The sequence below is a fragment of the Rhyacophila brunnea genome, unplaced genomic scaffold (genome assembly GCF_057557595.1).
Source record: "Rhyacophila brunnea isolate RB1 unplaced genomic scaffold, BYU_Rbru_1.0 scaffold_4, whole genome shotgun sequence".
Lineage (NCBI taxonomy): Eukaryota > Metazoa > Arthropoda > Insecta > Trichoptera > Rhyacophilidae > Rhyacophila > Rhyacophila brunnea.
This window is the reverse complement of record NW_028233068.1, coordinates 9,137,589-9,164,444: the sequence shown is the minus strand read 5'-3', so window position 1 is coordinate 9,164,444 and position 26,856 is coordinate 9,137,589. Positions and strand designations below refer to the sequence as shown.

Here is a 26,856-nt window from a genome sequence, read left to right as displayed (position 1 = left end):
ACAGTCGACTTGAAATACAAACGGCTCTCCGTGTTGGAGTAACGTCATTGGAACCAAGAATTCAGCAGCTTGTTTCAAACATGAACTTGATATAAAGTCGGCGTGACCAATTGGGGCCATGTGTGGATGGACTCTGACGGATTGTAGACCCAAAAAAATCATGGATTCAATGTGTATTTGGACCATTGAGGGGTCCATTCACCAATATGTTGATCAAGTGGCTTACATCCATTTCTCGTAAAAAAGAAAAACTTGTTAATACAATCTTCATTCTGTGGAGGCCCATATGATCTTCTTACGGCCTAATTAAACCATCAGAATCTTCATTTGGGGCCGCAAATTAGCATAAAAACTGCTACTGTATTGGCAATAGTTATTAAAAAATAAACATACAGTTTATTGCTATAAAACGTCTATTTCTCCCAGAGCTCATCAGCCATGCTAATAATACCACTATACTTGTAAATTATATGCAAAAATCTAGCAATACCGGAATCCTAGGAGTTTCGAATTGTGTCACGCGACACTTTTTTAATCGACATGCATTCAATGAGAGTGGGTCAGGCGCACACACGAGGTGGGATCCAGCTTCTCACGAACGAAAAAAAAAATACCGAATTGTGTTCTTACATAATTAAATTAGCGCTTACGTGGTGAAACTATTCTATAGTGGTTTTGAAACTAACTGTTCTGTTAATTTCTTTTTTTTCTTTTAATTTAATTTCTTGAATCAGGATCGTAGATTAGCATCTCACAAGTGATTATAGCTGCAGTTCAAGTATTCACCTATACATAGTGAAAGCGTGAAGTGTTTGAGCACGGCAATGTTTTCGGAAAAGTGCAAAAATCGCGATATTCCAACATGTAATATTCCGTGGGATATTTCAACGCCTAGAGGGCAGGGCACCTTATACTTCAAAATCGTTTCCGGAAATTTGTACGTATACAGTTGGCCGTACGGCAGTTCATCGTGACAGGTTGTATCGGAAATAGATGTAGTATAGTATTGAAATTGACTAGCTTAAACGATCAAAAAAACGTGTACTTGATAGAAATACAGAATAAACATAGAATACTGAAATGTCATTTTGACATTTCATATTGATTTCCATAACGGAACTAACGCACGTATATATTAATAATTTAGTTGCTAGGACCCCAGACCACTCTCCTAGCAACCAATAATAGTGTTTTACTTTTTACGGATTTCTTCCGAAATAACTTTTCATACAAAACAGAAATAACTGAAAATGAATTCAATTCTACTTAAAGGTGGCTAAAATTAAAAGAATGCATTGGCATCGTGTTCTGATATATTCTAAAAGTTTCAAATGTCTAGCTAGTCGGGAATTTAGTTAAAAATCGATTGCAAGATTTGTACTGGATAAACAACCACCGGATAAAAAAGAATACGACCTAATAAAAACGTTGTAAAAAATATTAATAAAAACACTGGAATACCGGGGAAATACCAGGGAACTCAGAAATAATGGGAACTGAAATACACAACGGGTAAGGCGATAGCAGGTAACCGACTCGAGTAAGGAAGAATCCGGGTTAAACTTACACACGTGTCTAGAATACGTTTTACGTCGAATACTGAAAACCGCTATCGGTTTATGCATTTACGCTCATTTAATGTTTGTGTTTTACACACACTATTGCACGTGCATAATGCGTGCTTCATTTTCGTAGGACACTCACACATTCAAAAGCCTGCTTCACCGTGCGGCGTATTGAATATTATAGCCTATCGGTATTCTATTTATTATCTGTTCTGTGGGAAATACGGACATAATAATATGTACGTAAAATAAAATCATATCATATAATTATTATATATATATATATATAGGTATATAAAATCATGAATGATTCAAAAGTGGGCTAGGTTAGGTTACGTATCAAGTCGTACCTATCAAATATCAATTTATTGATCTTATTGAATCTAATAAAATTGGAACATTACTGTCTGCAATGCTCTTTGAATAACGGATTATTTTTTATCTCAATGCTATACCTACGGCTATCTTTTTCCTGCACTGTGATATGTGCAAATATCATACGTATAATTTACATACAACCCTGCAAAGTAGATATTTTATTAGCGTGAAACTGTTGACCAGGGAACACAGAAATAATGGGAACTGAAATACCTAACGGATAAGGAGTAGCAGGTAACGGATCTTGAGTAAGGAAGAATCTGGTATAAACTTAAGCACGTGTCAAGAATGCGTCATACGTCGAATACTGACAACTGCTCTCGGTTTATGCATTGACGCTCATTTAATATTGGTGTATTACACACCAGTGGTGAAGGGTGACTTTTGGAAAGAGGTAGGCTGTGGAGATCTGATAAAAAGAACACACTTGTCAGGTATACTTACGAGAAATAAGAAGATAATACAATATTACTACTAATGAATAGGTACACACTAATAACAACGACACACTAATTTAATGAAACTTCAAAAACTCACTGACGACATAAAATTAAGCGATCAGATTAAATTAGGTACGCATTTTTTCAAAACATTTATACATATCAAAAATCATTAGATAAAAGTTCTTTTTATTTTAAAAAATAGTCTATATTTATTAATATTCGATTAAACACCATAAAAAATATTTTTTTAAATTACCTAATTATTAATTATTTAGTTTTAGGCTATGCGATCGGAGCTTACGTTAGTTCATACAATTCGACAGACTGGGCAGGGCTACGTGACGTGAAGTCCATATGAAAAAAATTGAGAATTATTTGAAACATAATCTGACCTTTATTTACGTCAAGACAGATGGCGCGCTGTGGTATGTTTATTAAAACCTTTGCTGATTGTATTATATTCCTACACATATTACGGCATCTCTCGTTGGCAAAATAAATTATTTTATAGAATATATAATCAAGTGATTATATAAATAAGTCAATACGCAATTAAAAAATATTTTTCGTAAGAAGGTAGGCTTCGAATAATCGCCTAGTATGGAGTCTTCGCCACTGTTACACACACCATTGCGTGCGCATAATGCGTGTTTCATTTTCGTAGGACACTCACACATTCAAAACCCTGCCCAAAATGTAGCGTATTAAATATAGCCTATCGGATTTATATTTATTATCTGTTCTGTGCGGTTGACTTTTAATGCCTCAAACAACCTTGATGACAAAAAGGGCAAGGTATCGTTCAGGGAACACAGAATTAATAAATTTATAAAAATGCTTCAAATAATAATAATAATAATAATAATAGCTACCTACGTAATTATGACGTTAGATATTATTACACATAATACGTTATCGAAAAAATGCAGCTATGAGGAAAAAATCTAGATATAGTAATTGAAGTGCTGAATATTGAACGAAGACAAGTGCACCATTGATCAAATTAAATAAATTTAACACACATAACTTGAAAACACTTCAGATAGAAGTAATCATATTTGAAAAAAATACGATGCTTGACGGGATTTGAACCCGTATAACCACTGGTATCGCGCCAGCTGTGCACTTACCAATTATGCTACGAGCCTCTTATCTAATTGCGACAATTTAAACTAGTAGGTCATACATGAAATGCTTATCAAATGGCGTTATTATTGACTAGCGGTTTTTGTGTTTTTAATCAATGAATATTAATTACCTTAATTACTAACCGACGCCCGGCTCTCGCCAAATATTTCGGTTATAACGTCTACTTTAACTTGCTAACAATTTTTAATAAACCATTTCTTTTATTCAACGAATAATTCACAAGATTGTCAGAATGTAACATTCCATATACTGAACATGCACAGCTGACGCGATACCAGTGGTTATACGGGTTCAAATCCTGTCGAGCATCGTATTTTTTTCAAATATGATTTTTCTAGTGGCTATAGTCCTACTTGTAGGTACGCAATAAAATAACCACTTAAGTACCTCAAACTTGTCTGTAAACCGGACAAAAATGGAATTACTATGACGCCATATTGAATACGTCACTTGACTGTCAGATTCTGTTGGTTGCGAGTCTTGGATTGGATAGTTTTCGACTTTGGCTCCCCCATCAATTCTACACTACACTACAGTGGCACTACACTATCATGTGTCATCGTTGTCATCTTCAAATTATAATTATTTTTAGGTATGTACCTACATGGTGTGATTTTAAGAAAAATATATATGTATATTGTTATTTTTACAAATGCTTTTGTTTGCTGGAATCCACGGTTTTTATATTATTTTGTATCGTGAAGGGTGGGGTACAAAATCAGGCAGTGCTGCGAGCATGCACGTCTTTAAACACACAACAGATGTGGTGATGTGAAAACAGTACTTAACTAGTCACTTGTATATGTTTAATACCCAGCCTATAAATTAAAAACCTAATAAAAACAACGCGTCGCATCCATAGAGCGCACGGAAAAAACGGTCAATGTCAATGTAAACAGGTTTCGAAACAATTTAGTTTGAATGTTGAAAAACTTTGTTTATTATAATTTAACAGAGAGAACCATCGCATTAAAAATCCTAATACAATGTATTTTTCAACTATGTAGAAATAAATATCAATTTGCCCTAGATCATTAGTAAGGCGGAATAACAATTGTGGCCAGAAAATAAACAACTTAAGATTTCCATATAATACCACACTAATCGCTGCTGATGAAAGAAAGCTTAAAGAGCTGCTTCTCCAGATAGAGAAAGAAAGTCACAAATATTGCCTCCTTATTAATAGAAATAATACTAAGTTAATGGTTATCGATCGAGCTAACCGTCTACCAGTAGCAAGTATACTCCTAAACCTAAAAACTGTGGACGACTTTGTATATCTGAGATCGACCATTTTAGTGGAAAAGGCAGATATGAAGCAGAAATAAGAAGGCGCACACAGATTGCGAATAATGCGATGACACGCCTTACCACTCACTATAATATGGAAGGATCGGGGAATTTAAATTGCCACGTAAATGATACTTAGTGTTTTCCATATTTTTACGGTGTTGAGTCATGGACCCTGAGGGCAAGGGAACGGAAGACAATTATTGATGCCTTCGAAATGTGGTTTTGGCACCGCATGCTTCATGACAAACCGGTCAATCATCCAGATATTACATATAAAGGAACGGCTCTCGGCAATATGTTGACGCATTTTCAAGTTGTTTGGACATGTTATTCGGCGTAGACCGGATAACCTGGAAAACACTGGTGGTTTTGCGTAGCTTGCAAGGAAGGCGAATAAGAGGAATAGCGTCAGCGCGTTGGAGCAATCAAGTGAAGGAGTTTACTGTGAGCAGCCTTCACTCTGCCCTGAGAGAATCAGTGGAGCGAGAGGGGTGGAAAGTATTGGTCGCTCAGAAGCTGGCGGAATTTCAAAGTGATTACGATATTCAGCCATGAGAGAACGATTAATAAGAGTGAATAAATATCAAATTCAAAAAACATTTGGTATATGGTCATAATAGAGTGCAATGTTGCGACTATCTTCCGTGCGCTCAAGCGAGGACATGCTAGGACAGTGACGTAATGCGGCTGGTTGAATGCAGCTTCTACACAATATGTACCGATGTGATATTTTGGTATTATACGTGCGCCCCATGTCGAGTGAAATTCGTTGCTTGCGACACCAGCTGTTTTTTTCTATGTGTGCGGAGCTACATTACGGTACATATGTTTTATGAATACCTACAAAATCACATCGTCATGAGCTTAGAGTCTGTATTCTATAAGCTGGCGTTCACGTCACAAGGAAAGCATTTTGCCATCGCGTTCGACTGTTGCAAGTTTTCAGTGGGCGGGAACGAGAGGAAATGCAGTGCCGAATGCTGAAGCGGGGGGGAGAGGAAACCGCGCTCCAGCTAATAGAAGACAGACTCTAAATGTAAATACGAATCCCGCTTCGTGTGTCGAGAAATGTTAGCTAGTAAAGCCAAACAATACAACTTACGATAGAATCTTTTAAGAATGGTCTCTATAACGAGCGTGGGACGTCAAGAAAATTAGATAAAGCACGGTGACAGCCCAAAAATTAAATAATCACAAATAACTGTGAAACTCTCAACTAATTAGACTGATCGATTTTCAATGTGCTCTTAAAAAGTTTATTGTATTATAGGTATATTATATTACTAGTTACCTGTGCAAGCTTCGATTGGGTGTAGGCAGATGTATTACAATAATGCTTTTCCATGTTGATATCTTCCCAATTCATCTGCCCAAAGAAGTGTGCGCACGATGACACGTTCACAACCCTCGAGAACAGCTCACTTTCTTCCCCTGCAGCTTTCATCTTGTCCATCAACAGATGCGTCAATAAGAAGTGTCCTAAATAGTTTGTAGCAAAGTTCTCCTCGAACCCTTCTTCAGTTTTTTTGTATTCCCCAGGAAATGCACCAGCATTATTAACAAGGATGTGCAGCTTTGAGTAATCTGCTGAAAAATTCTTCACGAATTCTTTGACAGATTCCATCGATGATACATCTAGTTTCATTGTCAATACGTTTCCTTTTGGGTATTTCTCTGACAGATCTCCCAGTACACGTTTGCACGCTTCTGGATTTCTTACAGCCATGACGACAGTCATTCCACTTTTCATTAAGCCTTTGACGACTTCTAGTCCAATACCTCGTCCACCGCCTGTCACAATAGCAATGTGGCCATCCCTGTTTTGAGGGTTTTTTAGAACATTTTGAAAGTGGCACAACTTATCGCCAATGCCAAATGCTACAGTTGCGCTTGTTGCAATGACGTATACGTAAAATATGTCTTGTAGTGTCATCCACTGTTCGGGGTATTTTTGAGTCAACCCAAACAGTAACGCAACTATAAACAACAAAATTAAAATCGCACCAAACATTTTGATTGCGTTTATTTGTGCTTCTTTACGGTGTTATATGACGTCGATGCTTATTTGGTATGCAGATATCTGAAACAGAAAATACAAATATTAAGCAGTGACTAGAGACATATTTTTGAGATTATGGTTGAAACAAAGTTGTAACTATTGGCCAGTGGCGTAGCAAGGCACGGGGGAGCGGACAGTCATCCTAGTCGTAGAAGTGGAGTTTCGTTGAATGGAATGGAACTGGGCGCTAGAACAATTGGGCGCCGCACTCTCGAATGAAATTAGTAGACGTTCGTTACGATTTTATGCAGAAAGCAGATGTTGAATTTTAATCAGTTTCTGTTCATTTAATTCATTTTGCTCTTAATATAGTATTTTGTATTGCGGATTGAGAATTATCATGTCTGAGACTTTATATAAAAATAAAATAACTCTCATCTCATTGGACTTGCACATATGCACAATTAAATCATTATTTACAGTAGTCGCCCTAGTCGAATAAATGGAGTCAAAACTTGACGTGTCTACTATTTACCATTCAGATATAAAGCCGTCTGAGGCGGACGAAGCCGATCCAGATTTATTTATGAAAGTGGAATAAGTACTAAAAAAATGTTAAAGTTATAAGTATAACTATTGACCAGTGGCGTAGCAAGGCGCGTGGGAGCGGACAGTCGTCCTAGTTGTAGAAGTGGAATTTCGTTGAATGGAATGGAACAACTGGGCGCTAGGACAATTGGGCGCCGTGCAATGCATTTCCACCATGAATTAACAGTTAACACAATAAAAGAAAAAAAGAGGATATTTAATCATGAAATGGCCAAATTACGAGAGGACGGGATCGTTCTTACGACTACGATAAAAATGAATGTTTTATTATTTTATAAAATCGCCTGCGACGTCAATATCCTCAACATTTATTTACTATCTAATATGGATGAATCATCTGGTAAAAAAATGATACTCACTTTTTTGTCGGGTCTGCCGAATGGCATAATCTGTTCTAACGCCATTTACAATAAAGGTGATATTGCTATAAATTCCCGATACTTTTTGTCGGGTCTGCCGAATGGTTAGGTTCGGGTTCGCTCAAATGAACATTGGCACTAGATACACTGTTCTAACGCCATAACAATAAAGGTGATATTTCTATAAATTCCCGATGCGTGATATCGCATAATGGAAATTGCGTGACGTCTACCTATACATGTGCGATTGTCGCTATGCGCGAATTTACTTTATAGCTACTGTACTGAGTGCGTTGTCCATTAATAATGTCATTGTATCTGACCAAATCACATACTCGTGATGAAGTTGTTGGAAACACGTCATTTTTGTGGGTTGTTTTATTTGGAATGAATTTCTACTAAATTGGTTCCAATAATATATAGTCTATGAACTGTAAAAGTTTGAACTCAACCAGTTTTTGACATGCGGCAAAAATTATGACAAAAAATAACTATTTTTTTCTGTATCATAGAAATATGCAAAACATTGAACAAAAGCAAATATTTTGAAATCATTGGCAGTCATCACATCAATTTTATTGTCAGTATAGATTAGACAGTTTGCAATATTCTTTACGTAATTTTAATGTGTTTTAGTCGAATTTAATTTTATAACAAATGTTACGAAACTGTTCAGAATATACCCAACTTTCTTCTCGTTGGCCATTTATAAATAAACTTTCAGACGTTAGAGACAATGACGAAATATATTAACTGCATAGAATTTAGGTATATAGTAATAAAATTTACATATAAAATCCTGTTTGATGTCATAAAAAAAGCCTTAAGTATTATAGGTATAACAACTGGCATTTTAATGTGAAACGATTTGCGAAAATCAGAATAATTTTGCAAATTTTATTGCATATTAAATTTTATGAAATAATTTCGTTATTATCGATTATTTTAATAAGTCCAAAGAGATTAAAAAAACTCTCTCTAGAAGGCGTAGCCGAAATATTATATCAAACTGAATTAAAAAAAACCCAGGGTCGCACTTATTGGTAATTCTATGGATAGATACGGTAATAATGTACATATAGATTTTTATTTGAGGGTGTTCATAATAATACTATCTACTCATACAGTGTACACTTCAGCATGCAAGTACCATGTATAAATACCAGTAGTGAAGGGTCGAGTTAGGCAGTTAAGATCCGCTATAAATAGTGCACATTAAACTTTGCTAGTCATACGTATTTGTTTTTATTGAACTAAGACTACAATTTGCAGATGGTGTTGGTTAGATTTTAAAAATCAATTAAAATCTGCCTAAACCAAACCATAATAGTTTTGGTAAATTTTTGACGATACACGACAAAATTGTGCACACTTTATCATTCATACTTATTTGTTTTCATTGGATCAAGAATACATATTACACGTTCATTTTTTTAAATTCATTAAGCCCTGCCTAAACCCAGCGCTCGAAATGGACAATTTTACGAACCGGAGCGCTCGATAAGTTTACGAAAATATCAACATATTTATCCAATTTTATGTGGATTTTATAAAAATAACTGTGTTAGATTTTTGTTATATAGCCTATCTAGACGGTCAAATATTTTATTCCACGAGACGGAGTGATAATTTTGGGGATTTAATGAACCGGAACGGCGCTCCGGTACGCTCCGGTCCATTTCGAGCCCTGCCCAAACCGAACTATAATAGATAAAAATAGTATTCTTATATCCAAACATCAAAAGTTATGAATGATTTAATTATATAATTTTAGATATTTTGTAAATAGTCGAGTATTTGTTGACTATTATCTATTATAGCTTGGTTTCGCAGGGTTTAATCGATTATTTCAATGAAAACAAATACGTATGTATGATTGACAAAGTTTAATGTGCACTATTTATGGCAGATCTTAACAGCCTACCTCCACGCTTCGCCACTGTAAATATACCTAGTCTCCTTACAATTAAACACAATTTGTCCATTCATGCAACAACGTTAATTGTTTTGGAAAATAATATATTGCATTAAAATCGCAGTATGTATTTAAAGATATTTTTTCAAAATTTGGAACAAGAAATTTTCTATGAAGACATAGTACAACTATAACTTTACTGTAGATGTGTGATTTAACTACTGAAATTCACACCATCAAATGGCAGATTGTGCCTTTAAGTACGCACTATTGCTGCCAGTAAATCCGTGCATGTGTACATGTACTATTATATAGAAAGAGACAGTCAGGAGCCATCTTTATTATTGCTATTTACATATTAAATATGAGTGTTTCACAAGCATAGTGAACCAAGTCCATTCTGGTTATTTTTGGGTAAGCTAGGTTCAAACATAATATTTGAGTATTTATAAATCTGTAAGGGTGTGATTGCAATTCTGAAGTTATTTAGAGTACATTTAAGTTATTGTGTAAGGGAAATCATACCCTTATAGAATAAGAAATACTCAAAAATTATGTTTAAACCTTCTTCATCTTTGATGGCGCTACAGCTCAAGTCGAGCCCTGGCCTCCTCCACCGCCGTCCTCCAGCCGGAACGGTCTTCTGCACGTCTTTTCCAGTTCATGATTTTTAGCAGCTGGTTGGCATCTTTTGTAATGTTGTCACCCCATCGTGTGCGTGGCTTTCCCACTGGCCTTTTCACCCCTGGGTTTCCTTCAAGGATCTTCTTCGGTATCCGTGACTCAGGCATGCGCTGGACATGGCCTGCCCAGTTTAGCCTATGGAGTTTTATGAAGGTGGAGAGTTTTGAATCTTGGTATAAGCGGTATTGTTCCGTGTTGTACCTAATTCTTCACTCCCCACCATCATTCATGGGTCCGTATATCCGTCTCAGGATCTTTCTCTCAAACAATCCACCATTTCAGCTGCTTTCACATTTGTCTGTTTCATGTTTAAACCTAGCTTACTCAAAAATAACCAGAATGGACTTGGTTCACTATGCTTGTGAAACACTTAATTATACTGCTTTCACTAAGTAAGTATCTATTTAAGATAATTTAATACCTAATATAATTAGTATTATAACCAGAACGTTGAATAAAACATTATCTAAACTAAATAATATATACGACTTGCAAATTCGTGCGAAATTTGTACCTGTTGCACGAGCGTGTCAAAAATATCCTTTTCTGTTTTTATGTTATGTGTATTAAAAATCGCCGCCTTTTTCACAAATAATCTGTAAAAAGATAATGAAAATTAAATATAACTTCTAGGAATATTCTCTTACGGAAAGGAATGCTTCAAAAATTTAAAACGTAAACGTCATTTTATGGTAAATATTGTAGGTACTGTTACACCCATGATTATTAGGCCTCTCCCGATAGTCTAAATTACGTAATTATTAGGTGTAACTAGGGAATCCAATCCCGAGCCAAAATTCTGATCCCGGGATTTCGGGATTACAATTTGACAATCCCGGGATTGGCATTTTTTTCCATTGTTAATATAAAATTTTTATATTTACAAATAATATTGAAAAAATCGGTCAAAAATAAATCTAGTATAATTTATACTATTTAAGACATTTATTGTTAATATTGTATACGTTAAATCTTGGAAATACACAAGTTTAATGGAGTAAATAATATTGTTATATAAATATTAATGTGAATTTAATATGAGATTGCTATTTCTGATAGTAAAGACATAATGAATAGATCAGCGAGATTTAAAATAGTAAAGCAAATAATCATGGCGTACTTATGGCCTTTCCGCTTCATAAATCTAATTAGTCAGCCAAATATGAAACTGCCGTAAAACGTATGATATCATGGTGGAATTACTTTGTTAAAAGTGCGAAGCATTGTTTTTTTACCAATCTTTCTCATTTTTAATAATCTATGTGAAAAAATAAAATGAATCGGCAACCTACACATCAAACTTCATTCAAACTCAGTTTATTTCTAATGTAGTTATTTTGTATTAAAAGTATTTTTTCTGTTATATTTTCCATAAAAATTGATAAAAAAATCAATCCCGAAATCCCGGGATTATGTTTATCAATCCCGGGATTCATAGGTATCGAAAATAGCTCGGGATCCCGGGATCCCGGGATTCGGGATCCCGGGATTGGATTCCCTAGGTGTAACCATGTTACCTGACCTCCTAGTCAACAATGGGCGTACGTACGACCAAAATTCCTTGATTAACTGTCAAAATATTCAACAGGTACTTAGCACGTAAGAATTGTATATAATTATAATAATACGAGTAGTATGTCAGAGAAGAATGTGATTTGCCGAATAGAAGAGACGAAAGCCAAAGGAATTTAATAATAAGAATAATAATAAGTATTTAAGGGAAGGATGGCAACTCTGCTCGATATAAAAAAAGTGAGTCTAGAGCATGAAGCCCACCAAAGCGGCGCTCGTGCGCTCTCTACGAAGTAGGCCCCCTCCTACCCGCGCATTACCCTTCACCTATGTAATAAGGGGCTCAAGAAGCGCAAAATAATTATTATTATCAGCGTCTCTCATAACAAAGCAATAAAGATATTATTAAATTTCTCGGGGCTTGTAATTAATATTCACGATGACATCATTCTACCAGCGAAATATCGGACACGTAATAACTAAACAATGACTTCACTGTTATTAAATAATGCCTTCTCGCCCGTCTATCGACGACGCTTCCAGGAGCGTGATTTTGCTTGCCGTGTTCAATGAATGGACTGCGTTGTATTTTCGTTAATTCGTATCGCTGAGAAGCCAAAAAACGATGAATCATGGGGCAGGCGGGCACAATGCGTCGTCAAATCCAGTGTGCACTGGCGTATTTGATTACGTTGTATTTTCGATGATTTACGCGCCACTTGTGAAATTTTGCGCGAGAGCTGCGTTAAGTGGGTTTTACGCCTAAGGTCACCATTTAAAAGAGGGAACATCGGCCCTCACGACTCGGGAGTAAAAAAAATACATAATCGAGCATGGAAGTGTAAAATGGGATACGGAGTGAAAGCGTTGTGAACGATAATAATTATTAATAACGAAACTAAAATTAGTGCATAAAACATTGGAAGTGTAACTAAGATGAGTGATCTAAGAATATAAACCGAACATAAAAAACGAGTTTCATGTAATCCTACCATGAAACTCTTTTAATAGCAATTTAACCATTAATTTTTGTGAATCCCGGGTTCCACCAACATCCCGAGCTAGCCACAGGACCCGGGATATCTCAGTACCTACCTATTCTTTACACTTTTAAAATAAAAAGTTTCAAACGGAGTATAATATTATATTATACGTGAAAGTAAAACTGAAGCAAATGTTACGAATTTATGTTAATACCTAGAAAATCTCCCACTATTATTATCTGCATGTGACAAAAACTATTAAGCATTTCAACACGATTTCATATTCACTTAATTAGTCGATTCCATAAACTATTACTAAATATACCAAAACATGTTATTATGTTGCAAGTTAATGGTAGGTAAATACCAATTGTTTTATTAGATATTTACAATTATACTTTATCATGGCACCCACATCCGGAAGCGGGCTCCCATACCAGAATGTTTGGTGAGCTCACCTACCTGTCGCTAAGGTGAAGGGCAGTGTGATTTGTTTACATCAGTGTACCCCAAATGGTATTCCGCGGAAACCCATAGTTCGTTGCGGTAAAAGTTAATTTGTTTCGTGTATTGTTAAATGAATCCGGTTGATTTATTGAGTTCTCTGCACCCAGCATTATTTATTATGAAGCATTAATCGCGACCCCTTCGACATATTGGATAAATAGCCATTTTACCACGTTTTTATTAGCCCGTATTCTTGTTTGACCGGTACAGATTTTTCTTGTGCAGTACAAATTTTTTAACTAACTTCCCGACTAGCTATACATTTGAAACTTTTAGACTATATCAGAACACGACGACAATGCATTCTTTTAATACTTTTGGCCATTTTTCAGCAGAATTGAATTCATTTTCAGTTAATTCTGTTTTGTATGTTTCGGAAAAAATCGTTAAAAGTAAACACTATTCTTGGTTGCTAAGGGGGTCTTAGCAACTAAATTATTAACATATACGTGCGTTACTATGAAAATCAATATGAAATGTCAAAATGACATTTCAGTAAGTATTCTATATTTATTCAGTATTTCTATCGAGTATAAAAAAAAGTATTTATTAATAATTGTCAAGTTTATAATATGATTCAACAGAAAATTTAAAAACGTGGTATATAAAAATTTCTTTTTATCTTGTAATTATTTATAGTCAGGAAACACAAATGACAACATTTAGTTTGAAATAATACTTTCTAATATTAAACCTCCCAGCATACGAAATGTTGCGAAAAATACGCAATTTTGACTTCTAAGTAAAAAAAGATAGGCAATATAATGACGTATAGCCACATCTTTTCTATAACGTATACATACAGATTGTTTAGTGTTGAGTAAGCAACGTAAATCCGTTACGTGTTCGACAAAAGTTTGGCTTGTTCCAACTCTTTAACTACAAATGCTATCAAAAAATAGACAATGACCTTCTGTGTTTGTATTGTAAACAAACAAGGTTAAGTACAAAATTGTCATAAAACGCTTGCGAAAGTAACTGTGATTGATTTTTCTTATCAATGTCTGGGGTGGCCGCCATCTTTGATTGAAGACCTCACACAAAATGCCACCAATCACAATCCAGGGCTCAAAATGGACCGGAGCGTAGTTCCGATTCATAAAATCCCCAAAATTATCGCTCCGTCTTGTGAAAATATTAATTACACTATCTTAACTATATATCCCATATAATATAAAATCTGATATTTTATAAAACACGCATACAATCAGACAAATATGTTAATATTGTCATTAAATTATCGAGCGCTCCTGCGGCTTTATGTTAGAACTTGCAAGTTGTATTCGCCCGGTCGACATGACGTCATATGACATCATTGTGACGTACTACCGGAGTGATAATAGCATTCGAGAATATAACGCTTCTAAAATAGTGGCGTAATCCATTGTCCCCATACACAAATAGGTGTTTCAGCATAATAATATCTATGGTGAGCCGTGTGCGTTGGACGGCTTGTCTCGAGCGTGTATTGGCTGACGTCACAATTACGTCATGGCGTCGGGTGACTTTATATCACTAGTTAGAACATAGGGCTGCTGTTCGTAAAATATTCCATTTCGTGCGCTGCCGCAATTTCAAGCAAACTATCTGGTAAACCATGAATGAATGTAGAGCAAACAATAAAAGTGTACTAACTATTCAATATCTTCATTCAAACCTATTAATAAAATCATTACGTACAATTATGCGCCAGGACTAATTAATGTAATAGTACTAATAGTAGATAACATGAACGCAGATTTACAATAATGATAAAATTAACAATGTACTTAGAGATCATTCTCCAGCAATATTCATATGTATTAACTATCGATTTACGAATGAATGGAGTTAATATTAGAAAACCCAGATTTCTAAGAGCAGGGTAGTTTTTGTCTATTTATAATGCTGCATGCTATATATTAGATAAAAAATTATCATAAAAGTGTGACAACAAAATAACGTCTTATCAATTTTGTAATATAAACAGTGGAAACATGGGACGAAATATTAGAAAGCTGTATATTTCCAATATTTTGAAATGGTGAAGTTTTATCATTGAGACTAAATAAATACAACAAATACTTCGATATTTTTAACTAATAGACAGGTACATAAATATTTTTGTATATAAAATAAGCTCATTTTACTTCGTTAGGCAATTAGATTTATTTTTAAAAGCTCTACATAACAATATTTTTTATAAATAGGTACTAATAAAATTATTTTATATATGTACCTACCTACATAATGATACACAGCTAATAATAATTTACATTTCTTATAATGCCCAGAGAAATACAAGAAAATGTCCTTTTTCAGAAAAATAAAATAAATTCAAATCGATTGTCTTACTTTGTGAAGAAAATTGTTTTTTTTTTGTATTATTAATAACCATGTCCTTGCTTTTTCGTACAAGGTGGTTTGGTTGTTAGTAATTTTGAACAATCACAAACACCCAGGCTCAAAGCCTACACTAAACAAATAAATGTTTTTTGTCATGACTGGGATCGAACCCAGAACTCTCGGGTGGAATGCCAGCGCCTTACCCACTGCACCACGAGAGCCGCCGCCGAAAATTGATTAAATCGTTTCATAAAGAAATGTTTATTTACTTTACACAAATTATGTTGTTTTATAGGATGTATGTTGAAGAAACTATTATTCTGCCAGATGGAACCTACTGTGGTGTCGCTAATAAAATCACCGAACCTTGTTTTCGTTTGTCGTAAGTGTTATTTGTATATGCAATAAGCAGCAATAAAATTAAGCTCTTCAGAGTTTGTATGAAAATTATTGGAATAGGGTTCCTTTTTTGCGTCACTTTCGTAAATTATATAATATATATATATATATATTATGTAGGCTCAATCTGAATGGAAGGTTTTTTCATCAACATCTTTCCATAAAACTGATATTAATATAAGTTTATCCTCACTCAGAACACTGTGTTTTTTTCGGAAAAGATATATTTTATTTTTCTACCAATTTTCGTGGCTTTTCTGGTAATAGGTATGTACGGGCGATTGTCGAGTACCTTTTATGTTAGGTACCTATCGTTGTTTATTATTATTATTATTATTATTGAATGTTCAAACTTACTTTTTTAACAACTGTCAAAAACTTTGAATGGATACACTGGATCCAACATGGATGGATACACTGTCTACAGTCGACGAAAATGCACTGGCGTGTGACAGGGGATGTATGTATTCGACAGTGTACGGCAAAGCAAACCTTTTTCCTGTTTGTCTCGCAATGCCTACGCCAGCGATGGTGAACCTTTCTATGCTTACGTTCCAAAAAAAAAATTTAATATTTACCAACCGCTAATATTGGCGAAAAATTAAAAATTAGGAACTAAAATAATACATTATAATATACATATCAGTATGAATGTATCATGTAAAGTAGTATATAATATTTTTATCGTATTAAAATATGATATAAATTTAGACGTTCAGACGACAGACGAACTGGTGAAACCGAACTTAAATGTGTTGATGGGTGCATTCACAAGTAGAAGGTTTGCTCATAGTCATAATAATTATTGCCATAAACGCCTAAGCCATAAACGAACAAGCAAATGAGCATCATTTTATACCAATACTGTTCCTTTCAATATGACGGTCCTTATCGTAATATGAAATGGGATCCAGTATTACAAGTGTGATACAAACTAATAATTTAAATTATTTTACATACAGTAAACATCACAAATCGTCAGCTGAATGCAGATAAGTATTCTAACTTACATTTGAAAATTTTCAAGAGAGAGGTTTTGAAACAACTTACTGAAATTGTTTATTATCTTTATGGATAAATGTACACATCATATTATTTTAGTTGGATTATTGATGAGAAAATCGGTGCATAAACTTGTCTATATAAATAATAAATAACTGAAGTAGGCTGTTTCAAAAAAATCTTCTGCAAAATATTTCAAATATGAATGAGAATAGTTCTGCATTCAGCTGACGAAATTATAAAGTTAAGACGTTCACAACATGACATTTAAAAACAAATAAATAGATATAAATAGGAAAACCTAACCTAACCTAACAAGTCTTATTTTTCTAGTATCATTACTTTCTTTAATAATACCCTGTTTACACGTGCACGTATCTACTGCTGGCAGTAGATACGTATATACAACACGTAGTATCTTGCAAGTCGAAAGATTGCATGCATGGTATGAAGCTTCTGAATTTTCACACAATAATTGGTACTTGCATGGTGGGTGCGCAAGCGCAGTAGAACGATAGTGTCGAACCTGCCAGAAGAAATACGTACTGCACCGTACAGAATATTTTGACGTCTACCGATTATCTACGAACTAGTCTGAATCTGTCAAATAGCACCAAAACGATGACAATATCGCGTTTCGCTTACGTGTAAACAGTTATTATTGCGATCATTTAAAATACACTCTATTGGTGCAAGTAAATCAATGCACGTGTACAGGTGCTATAATACATTCGAAAAAAATGCATTAAATAAAAGAAAACACAACATTTACCACACACATATTCGGTACTGTTACATGTAAGCTGTGCGTAAAGCATTTCTTTCTCGCAGAGCTTTCTTTTCGGAAAGTGATGACCGTATACTATACGGTCTCCAATTTTATTAGATTCAATATGAACATTAATTCAATTTTCATGACTGATTTTAGCAAAATTCATGAATTTAAGAATAAGAACCTAACAACTAATCTAGTATATCGGCTATTTTCAAAATTTGTTTGCTGCTGGCTTCCAGTAAAGTGTAAACCGACAATAACCGTGTTTTATTTAGACATGAATTTTATGTCAGTAGTATACGACCCAAAGAGGTTGGACGGTCTTTAATATACTTACAACATTTCACGATGAAGTGTGATACGGCGAATTGCATACGTACAACTTTCCGAACACGTAATAGGCTAGGAGCGACATTGTATGCTTTAATTGGACATTTTAATACTGATACAAAAAATACATTACTAAACCTATTTATACTAACAAACTGACATTTTTTTGTTGAAATTTGTATTGCCTTTTTTTTGCCTTCCATTTGTATATTTGAATATTGTAATGCCATGCGTTCGCCACCGCTGACCTACGCCTAACGAAATATAACATTTATACCAAAAAATGGATAGAAGCGTTTCGAAATGAAATAATAGTAGAAACAAGATTCATCTTCCTACCTGCCGGCGCGCAGTGGCGTGCCTGATGTCATCCAACAATATAATAAACACGTCCCAGTGCCGTAGGACGCGACAATCATTTTGTTGCCACAAGTCGCAGGCCATAATGTTAATTTAAAGGATATAGGAAAGCCGTCCACGCATCCCTCCAGCAAGGAAAGTTGTAGGTATACGGATAACGGGCAGAGCAGATGCGGGGAATGTGCAGTACGCTGCCTGTCCCTGAAATGTACACTTGGTCACTGACTTGTGGTAACTTCTAGTGGTTGTAGTGTCTCCCTTAAACGTGTTAAGTGATCCACTAATAGTATTATATTTAGAAATTTTAGATTTCGTTATTTCGGCCGTTCGAGATTTTGGCAATCGGGATTTTAACTTTGAAAATTATCACCATCTAATTAAAATACACCACAATCACCCACGGTGGCCGCGCGGCTTAAGCGTTGGACTATAAAGCCGTGGGTCCCGGGTTCGAATCCTGGGTCTAGCAAGTACACATATTGTTTTTCAATTTGTGTGTGTCAGGGTATGGATCTAATAGATTGAGCAAGTGGCGGACATCTATTTCTCGTAAAAAACAAAATCTGTCAATACAAACCTCCATCCTATCAGGATCGGACATGCACCGCGATTTCCTAACTATCGACTCGTGTGTCAGCCGACGACATGACGTAATTGTGACGTCAGCCAATACACGCTCGAGGCATGCCGCCCAGCACACAATGCTCACCATAGATATTATTATGATGAAACACCTATATGTGTATGGTGACAATGAATAACGCCACTGTCTGACCAGCGTTATTTTCTCGAGTGCTATTATCACTCCGGTAGTACGTCACAATGATATCATATGACGTCATGTCGACCGGGCGGCTTGCACTCACAAGTCCTAACATAGGGCCCATGGTCGAAAAAAAAAAGTTAAAATAATTAACAATGAAGTTTTTAAAATAATATCGTCGTGTATTTTGATGCAATAAATAGGTTGATAACAAGTGATTTGCTGACCGAACACAGAAAATAAAATAAAAATATTGAAAAAAATCTAACAGACAAAGAGCTAAGGTAGGTACGTCTATTAATTTTGGAAAACAAATTTAATATATTATAGCTCAATGTACAGACCTACAAACTTATCTGAAGAATAGGATGGGGGGAGCCACTGTCGAAAACTACCCAAACAAGACTCGTAACTGGACAAAATCTGACATTAGAATGAAATTTTCAAAATGGTGTCATATAGCAGTCCGTAGTTCCATTTTTGGCCATTCTACAGATAAGTTTGTAGGTCAGTAATGTAAAATTATCAATGACATTAATATGAACGAATCATCTGGAAAAGAAAATGACACTCACTTTATTCTCGGGTCTGCCGAATGGCATAATCTGTTCTAACGCCACTACAATAAAAGTGATATTGCTATAAATTCCCGTTGCTTTTTGTTGGGTCTGCCGAATGGTTCGGTTCGAACGGGTTCGCTCAAATGAACATTGACATTAGAAACACTGCTCTAACGCCATTACAATAAAGGTCATATTGCTATAAATTTCCGATGCGTGATATCGCATAATGGAAATTGCGTGACGTCTACCTATACATGCAAATGCGCGAATTTACTTGCTAGCTACTGTATTGAGTGCGACGTCCATTAATAATGTCATTACAAATTATACAAAATGAACGTAGTCAAACAAAAGAAAGTTAAATTTAAATCAATATTCCAAACAAATTCAAAATATTCCTAATCGAAAAATGAAACATTTCTTATGTGATATTGTTTATTGTTTTGTACGCCACTAAAATGGTTTCATTTTTGATTTCTTATAATATGTTTATACCTAGTTGGTGTCACAAGTCTTCTGAAATTTCTAGTTTGCCGTGGCCTGTACAATATAGCCGACAATATTATGTGAGAATTATTACAAAAAACGATTTTATTATTTTTCTATTTATGCATAAATCTCTAATATATTGAAAACATCGATTATTATTGAATGTCTGCCTATTACTTATGTCATGTATACCTACAGTGACTATGCGTTGTATATTGTAGGTCGTTGACATTTGGATTTTGTTTTCTATAAACCCCATCTTTGTCCTCAATAAATTAATTGTTTTGTCGTGTATTTTAGGTAGGTATGTATAAAAGTTCCTTTAGTTAGAACCTGTTCCATAGTTACCAACACCTTGACCTTCAAACTGTGTCCAATATTTAATTTTTTCATTTATTTATGTGAACATTATAAATTTATTCAAATCTTTCATAAAATTATAAGAACCATAGATTACAAAAAAATATGGGATAGTAGGTACATAATATCTGTACCTCAGAGGCAGACGGATACAAATCCAAATACCCAATTGTTCAGGAGAGCCAAAAAACAATTTTTATTTTAAACGAATACTCATAACTTCTGAGAAAATATACATAGAATGATCATTATTTTTTTTATTCTAATTCAATTAAAGTACTTCTGTAATATGTAAGAAACGAATAAATATAATACAATTTTATATCTAAAAAAAATAAAATAAAAAACGTAGTGTGGATTTGCATCCTTCTGCCTCTAAAGATATTTTGTTAATGTGGATTTGTATCTTATTAACCTAGCCAAAATAAAACAATTTATAAGTTAAAAAAATTTATAGGTATAAATATAACAAAGCAAAACACATTTTTTTTTTTTAATTTTATTATGTCATCATCATCATCACCAGCCTGAATCTATTCACTGGTGGATGAAGGCCTCGCTAATCTCCAAGCTGATTCCACTTCTCTCGTTCCTGTGCGTTGCGTTGCCAAGTTTTTCCGCAGAACTTTATCATTTCATCGATCCAGCGGCCTCTAAGTCTACCTTGCGGATGTTTTTTACCTCTTGGATACCACTGGATGACTAAATTTGTCCAACGATTGTCCTTTCTTCGAGCCATGTTCCAGCCCATTTCCATTTGAGGTTTTTAGCAAACTCTATCACATCATTAATCCTTGTCTGTTCTCTTATCCACTCATTCCTTTTTTGTCCTTTTGCGTTATGCCCAGCATGCACCTTTCCATACCACGTTGTGTTACTCTAAGTTTCTGGATCTTTCTTTTACTTAGGCTCAATGTTTCACACGCACGTGGTTACGGGAAGTACACACTGATTGAACACTTTGCACTTTAGGCATTTTCGAAGAAATTATTCAGGCGGCCAAAAGCACTCCAGCCTAGCTTTACTCTGCGAACAATTTCATCAAATATACATCCATTTATAGACACTTATTGTACCAGATAGATGTAGTTTTTCACCTGTTCGAGCTGAATGCCATTGATGAGGATCTCTTTTTGGCCCGCAAAGCAGTTGAACATGACTTTATTCTTTGATACATTTATTTTCAAGCCTACTTTGTTACTTACTCCAGCGAGTTACTGCATTCTGCTTTGGAGGCCTTCTGAGTCTTGCAAACTACTATTTATTGTTATCGACAAAGCGTAGATGACTCACGTATTCTCCATTTATGGGGACCCGTGTCATTCCAGTCAAGTTGTCTAAATAAGTCTTCAAATGTAGCTGTAAATAGTTTAGGTGAGATTGTATCACCTTGTCGGACTCCTTTGCTGATAGGAAATGCGCGATAGTTTATGGATATGCTGTTGCGCTACTGTATATATTATTGAAAATATTTATATAGCTTCCGGGGATTCCTCGATTTCTGAGTGCATCGAGTATTGAAAATTTCTTTATGGAATCGAACGCTTTCTCATAGTCTATACCCATGGTTAGCGGCAGCTTGTATTCCTGTTACCACTCTGATTTCTCTGATGACTTGGATAATATGGTCCATAGTGCTGTATCCTCCTCTAAAGCTCGTTCTCCTGGCTGGTTCTCGTCTAGTACCTACATATTGCAGACGGTTTGAGAGAATTTTATCTTAGTTAGTGGATTATTGGATTTGCATCCTTCTGCTTCTAAGGTAGGTATGGCATTTGCATCTTTATGCTATGCATATCTTGGACTAGGACTTTCATCTCTCTGCCACTAATAGATAAAGCCTTTAGCATGACGATTCTTAACAAAACTCATTTTCCCCAAAAACGGAGTTGCATCCGTCTGCCTCTGAGGTACAGAATTATTATTCCCGTAAAAAAATATTGTGTACGTTATAATATGTGCATACCGGAAATTTGTAAGCATGCAGTTAGCCGTATAGAATAGAGATCAAATGCTTGTGTAAATAAAACACGTAAACCACACAAATTACAAGATAAAAAGAACTTTTTATATACCACGTTTTTAAATTTTCTGTTGAATCATACAAACTTGACAATTCTATGTATTAATAATTTAAGAAAAATAAGGCAAATCATTTTTTTTTTGCTATTTTGCAACAAACTTATATAAAAAAATATATAATACTGAAATGTAATTTTGATTTCCATTGTAACGCACGTATATATTAATAATTTAGTTGCTAGGACCACATCCTTATCAACCAATAATAGTGGATTGGATTACGAATTTCTTCCGAAATAACTTTTCATACAAAACAGAATTAACTGAAAATGAATTTAATTATACTTAAAGATGGCTAAAAGTATTAAAAGAATGCATTGGCATCCTGTTCTGATATATTCTAAGAGTTTCAAATGTCCAGCTAGTCGGTAAGTTAGTTAAAAATCGATTGCAAGATTTGTACTGGATAAACAACCACCGGACAAACAAGAATACGAGCTAAGAAAAACGTGGTAAAAAATACACAATAAAATCCACCGGAATAGACGGGTAAGACAGAAGAAAATTAGAAATGCAATCATATCTCATATAAAATTCCAAATTATTAATAAAGTATCAAGTCGTAATAATGACAGCGTTATTATCATATAATCAATAACAAATTAATAAAATAAAGTTGTAACATTACTATCTGTAATGCTCCATGAATAAAGTGCATTTTTTTATCTCAATGCTATACGGCATTTCTTTCCGATATGGTAGCTTAAACTGAACTACGGAACAAATCCTGTGCTCAATTTACACTCCCAAGCTATCACGTCAATCGCTCCCGATCGTGAAATGTCATTTTGCATCGTTCCCCGGAGTTGTGTCCAAAATATAATACGTATCTAATTCCTATTTTTCGTTAAGGCTATACTTCAGCTGGGGCACGGTCTAAAACGATAGTGACTACGCACTGCGAACATTGTGCAAACGACGCGTGCAGAACAAAACAAATTTTTGTCATAAAAATTCAACATGCGTCCATTTAATGTTATGTTTATTGTTCTATTAGTAATTATAATAATATATCCATTGACATGTTTTCTTTTTCAATTAAATGGGTAACGTTTTTTAGTCATCTTTACATTATTTAAGAATTCATTCCCCCGACGTCAACACAAAAAAATTAATGTGTTCACAGCTCGACTATCGCTCTCCGATTGTCAGCGAGTCCGAAATTTCGTCGCACCTATAGTTGAAAATTATTTGCCGTTTCACTGAAGTATGCTCTTAATAATCGAGAAGGTACGGTAACCATCGACCCAACAATCGCCGATCGTCGACTGATTCGTGTGTGAATAATAGTAATTATTCAATGTACTTTGGTCACGACTCCGGGGAACGATCCAAAATGATATTTCACGATCGGGGACGATCCGATTAGCGTTAAGCACTACGGTGCATGGTTACAGCATCAGTCCCGTGCGGCTCCGTCTCGGGACGGAATGAGCACTTAAAATCACTTCTTTCAGACACGTTTAAAGCGTCATGGAAGACGGCCGTGCATATCCACGGCTGTACATATATGACTGGTGGTGGTGGGAACTTTAACGTAGATGATTAGCGTGAGTTGGTGGATCTGTAAGTCTCCAGGTGTAATTGAATTTTACTATGTTATTCAAAAACAATTATTATCTGAGCAATACCCACAAAATTATTACATCAAGCTTACGATCTTTTCCACTTTTTTAAATAATACATGCTCGTTATATTTGAATAATAAAAATAAGCTCACTATATATCAGCGATTTCCAAACTGGGAGGCGCGGAGTGTTGCAAAGGGAGGAGCAAAAAGTTTAACACAATTAATCTAGCCACCTTAGATTAAAGCCAAAGGTTTGCAGTTCGCAAATGCATAGTTTATAAAACGGCCGCTAGTTATAAACTACACAAAAAAACAGTCCTATAAAAGGTTGTTTGCAAACATGTCTGAAAATATGGAGACTAATAGCGCGCTGGCTATCTCGTGATAAAATGAAATAAAAGGGTCAAATCATAATGTTGAAATTTGAGGCAAATTTGTTTAGGAATTATAATTTTCTTATTAAACTTGTCTATTTGGTTGAAATTAAAAAAAAATGAGTGAATAAATCAATGCAAGGACCAATAATACATTCACTGATTTAAAAAGACAAAGTAAAGGCATTCATAAAAATTGGAGGTTTGGAAATAAAAATTACAAAAAAAATAAGTTCGCCATGTTTTCACTTTTAAATGATTTCTACGCCAGATATATTGAACCAAACAAAAATCTATTTACTGAGTTCTTGGTTAGTTTGATAATGCACTTATCACATTATTTTATTAAAAGTAAGCGGTGCTTTGTTGCAGGGCTATTAAATATTTTAAATATGTGGTTGTGCGTTGCAATTTGCTGTGATACCTATATGATTATTGATATACTTAAATGATAACTCCCATCACTGGCGGCTTTAAGCCCGAGAACGGGGTAGGTCAATTTTGAATATATTACTTTAATTTGCCTTTTCGTTGTATACTTAAAAGACGTATTGCAAATTGGCTTTTTATACATTATAGAAGAAGTGCTGGAAATTGTTATAGGTAGGTTACTTACCCTTTAAAAAAATGTCCATTTTTCACGTTGTCAACCCATCGTTAACCGAAATTGCACCCAACACGTTATAATTTTTTGTAAATTAGGTCAAAAACCAAACTTTGTGTGTCTATTTATATACCTAATAACTGTACCAAATACTATTTAAGTACATAAGACTAAAACAATCAAACACATTTAATAAAAACTCCGTTATAATACCTAGTGTTATGGAATGGCGGGATCATTTATATATAAACACTTTTTATATTTCCACTGATCTTATTAGAAGGTAACTTTTATGATTAATATAGCAGATTACATTTTAATCGGTAACTTATATAATTACAATGGTTTAATACAGAGAATGCAGTCGATGGGTTTTACTCAAAGGTTGGATTTAAGCTGAACTACAATTAATAACATACAAAACTTTCAGACAACAATGGTCAGTTTGAAATAATAAGCGATAACAAATAAGAATAAAAAGGTTTGCCGCTCAAATGAGACCTTGAAACCACAGAACAAAACTTTTGAAACAAGTATGACGTTTTATATCATTCTGTTTCATTTTATATATTGAAAAGAGTATAGCCATCTCGTTTTCGGCAATGACCAAAATTTAGTGTATGCAAGCGATAAAACAATATGAAAAAGGGCGTGTTTTGTGCTTTCTTTCCGTCTCACATATGACAAATGAGAGAGAAAGAAATATTATTAAGAAATATGAATCTTGGCATTCTCAAAATTGACCAAGCAGCGAACGACTGTGAGAGTTGAGATACGTGTGTGTGTATGGTAGTAAGATACATGTACATATAAATTAGCGTGCGTCACGTTACAATCGCTCGCCAAAACGGAAAAAGGCGTAGGATAATAATATATAGGAGATAATTGACATTGTATAATGTATATAGATTGTAAGATATTTATTTTTGGGAGGTCATTGACCATTTGACCAAAGGGGCCAGACGCCATTGACTCCCATCTATAATTTAGGAAACACTACATTAGATCACCACACTGACCTTAACCTCAGCGATAAGTAGATGGGCCCGCCAAAGATCCTGGCCTGTCTTGGGCATCTTCTCCCAGGACACTCCCAGGCCAATTCTTAGATGCTTCACATCACCAATTGATGGGTCCCGTGATACTCTCGATTAAGACCGAGGGTGGTACGGGGCGGGTTTGGTGGAGGGACTTTAACTTCAATGGCGTATCGCGGAGTGGCAGTATTGATGTCAAAGAGAGCGGCCCGTTGCCTCGTGAAATGGGAACCAATCTCGGAAAGACTGATACGTGCTTCCTTCAAGACGCCAGATAGCTCCGTGACCATCTTTCAGTGCTACGCCCCCACTGAGGATGCCGACGCGCAGATAAAGGATGCCTTCTACGATTCTCTCCACGCGGCAGTCTCCGCCATCCCCCGAAGAGACCGCGTGATTGTAATGGGGGATTATAATGCGAGAGTAG

General features: G+C 35.0%; 1 protein-coding gene across 5 annotated transcripts in view; it reads right to left on the bottom strand.

Moving 5' to 3' along the window:
- The window catches only part of LOC147066824 (polyprenol dehydrogenase-like), a 656,880-nt gene that overhangs the window by 590,097 nt on the left and 39,927 nt on the right, over window positions 1-26,856 (bottom strand). For 4 of the 5 annotated variants that reach the window (XR_015071460.1, XR_015071461.1, XM_085953832.1 and 1 more), the window contains exons 1-2: window positions 16,478-16,563; window positions 6,120-6,908 (exon numbers count right to left, since the gene is read on the bottom strand). Coding sequence is in view for 3 of the 5 variants with exons in the window: in XM_085953832.1 (XP_085809958.1) it covers window positions 6,120-6,839 (720 nt within the window). In the remaining 2 variants the exon portion in view is untranslated. Of the gene's footprint in view, window positions 1-6,119; window positions 6,909-16,477; window positions 16,564-26,856 lie in introns of those variants that run through there. The other variant, XM_085953831.1, reaches the window with a different exon arrangement.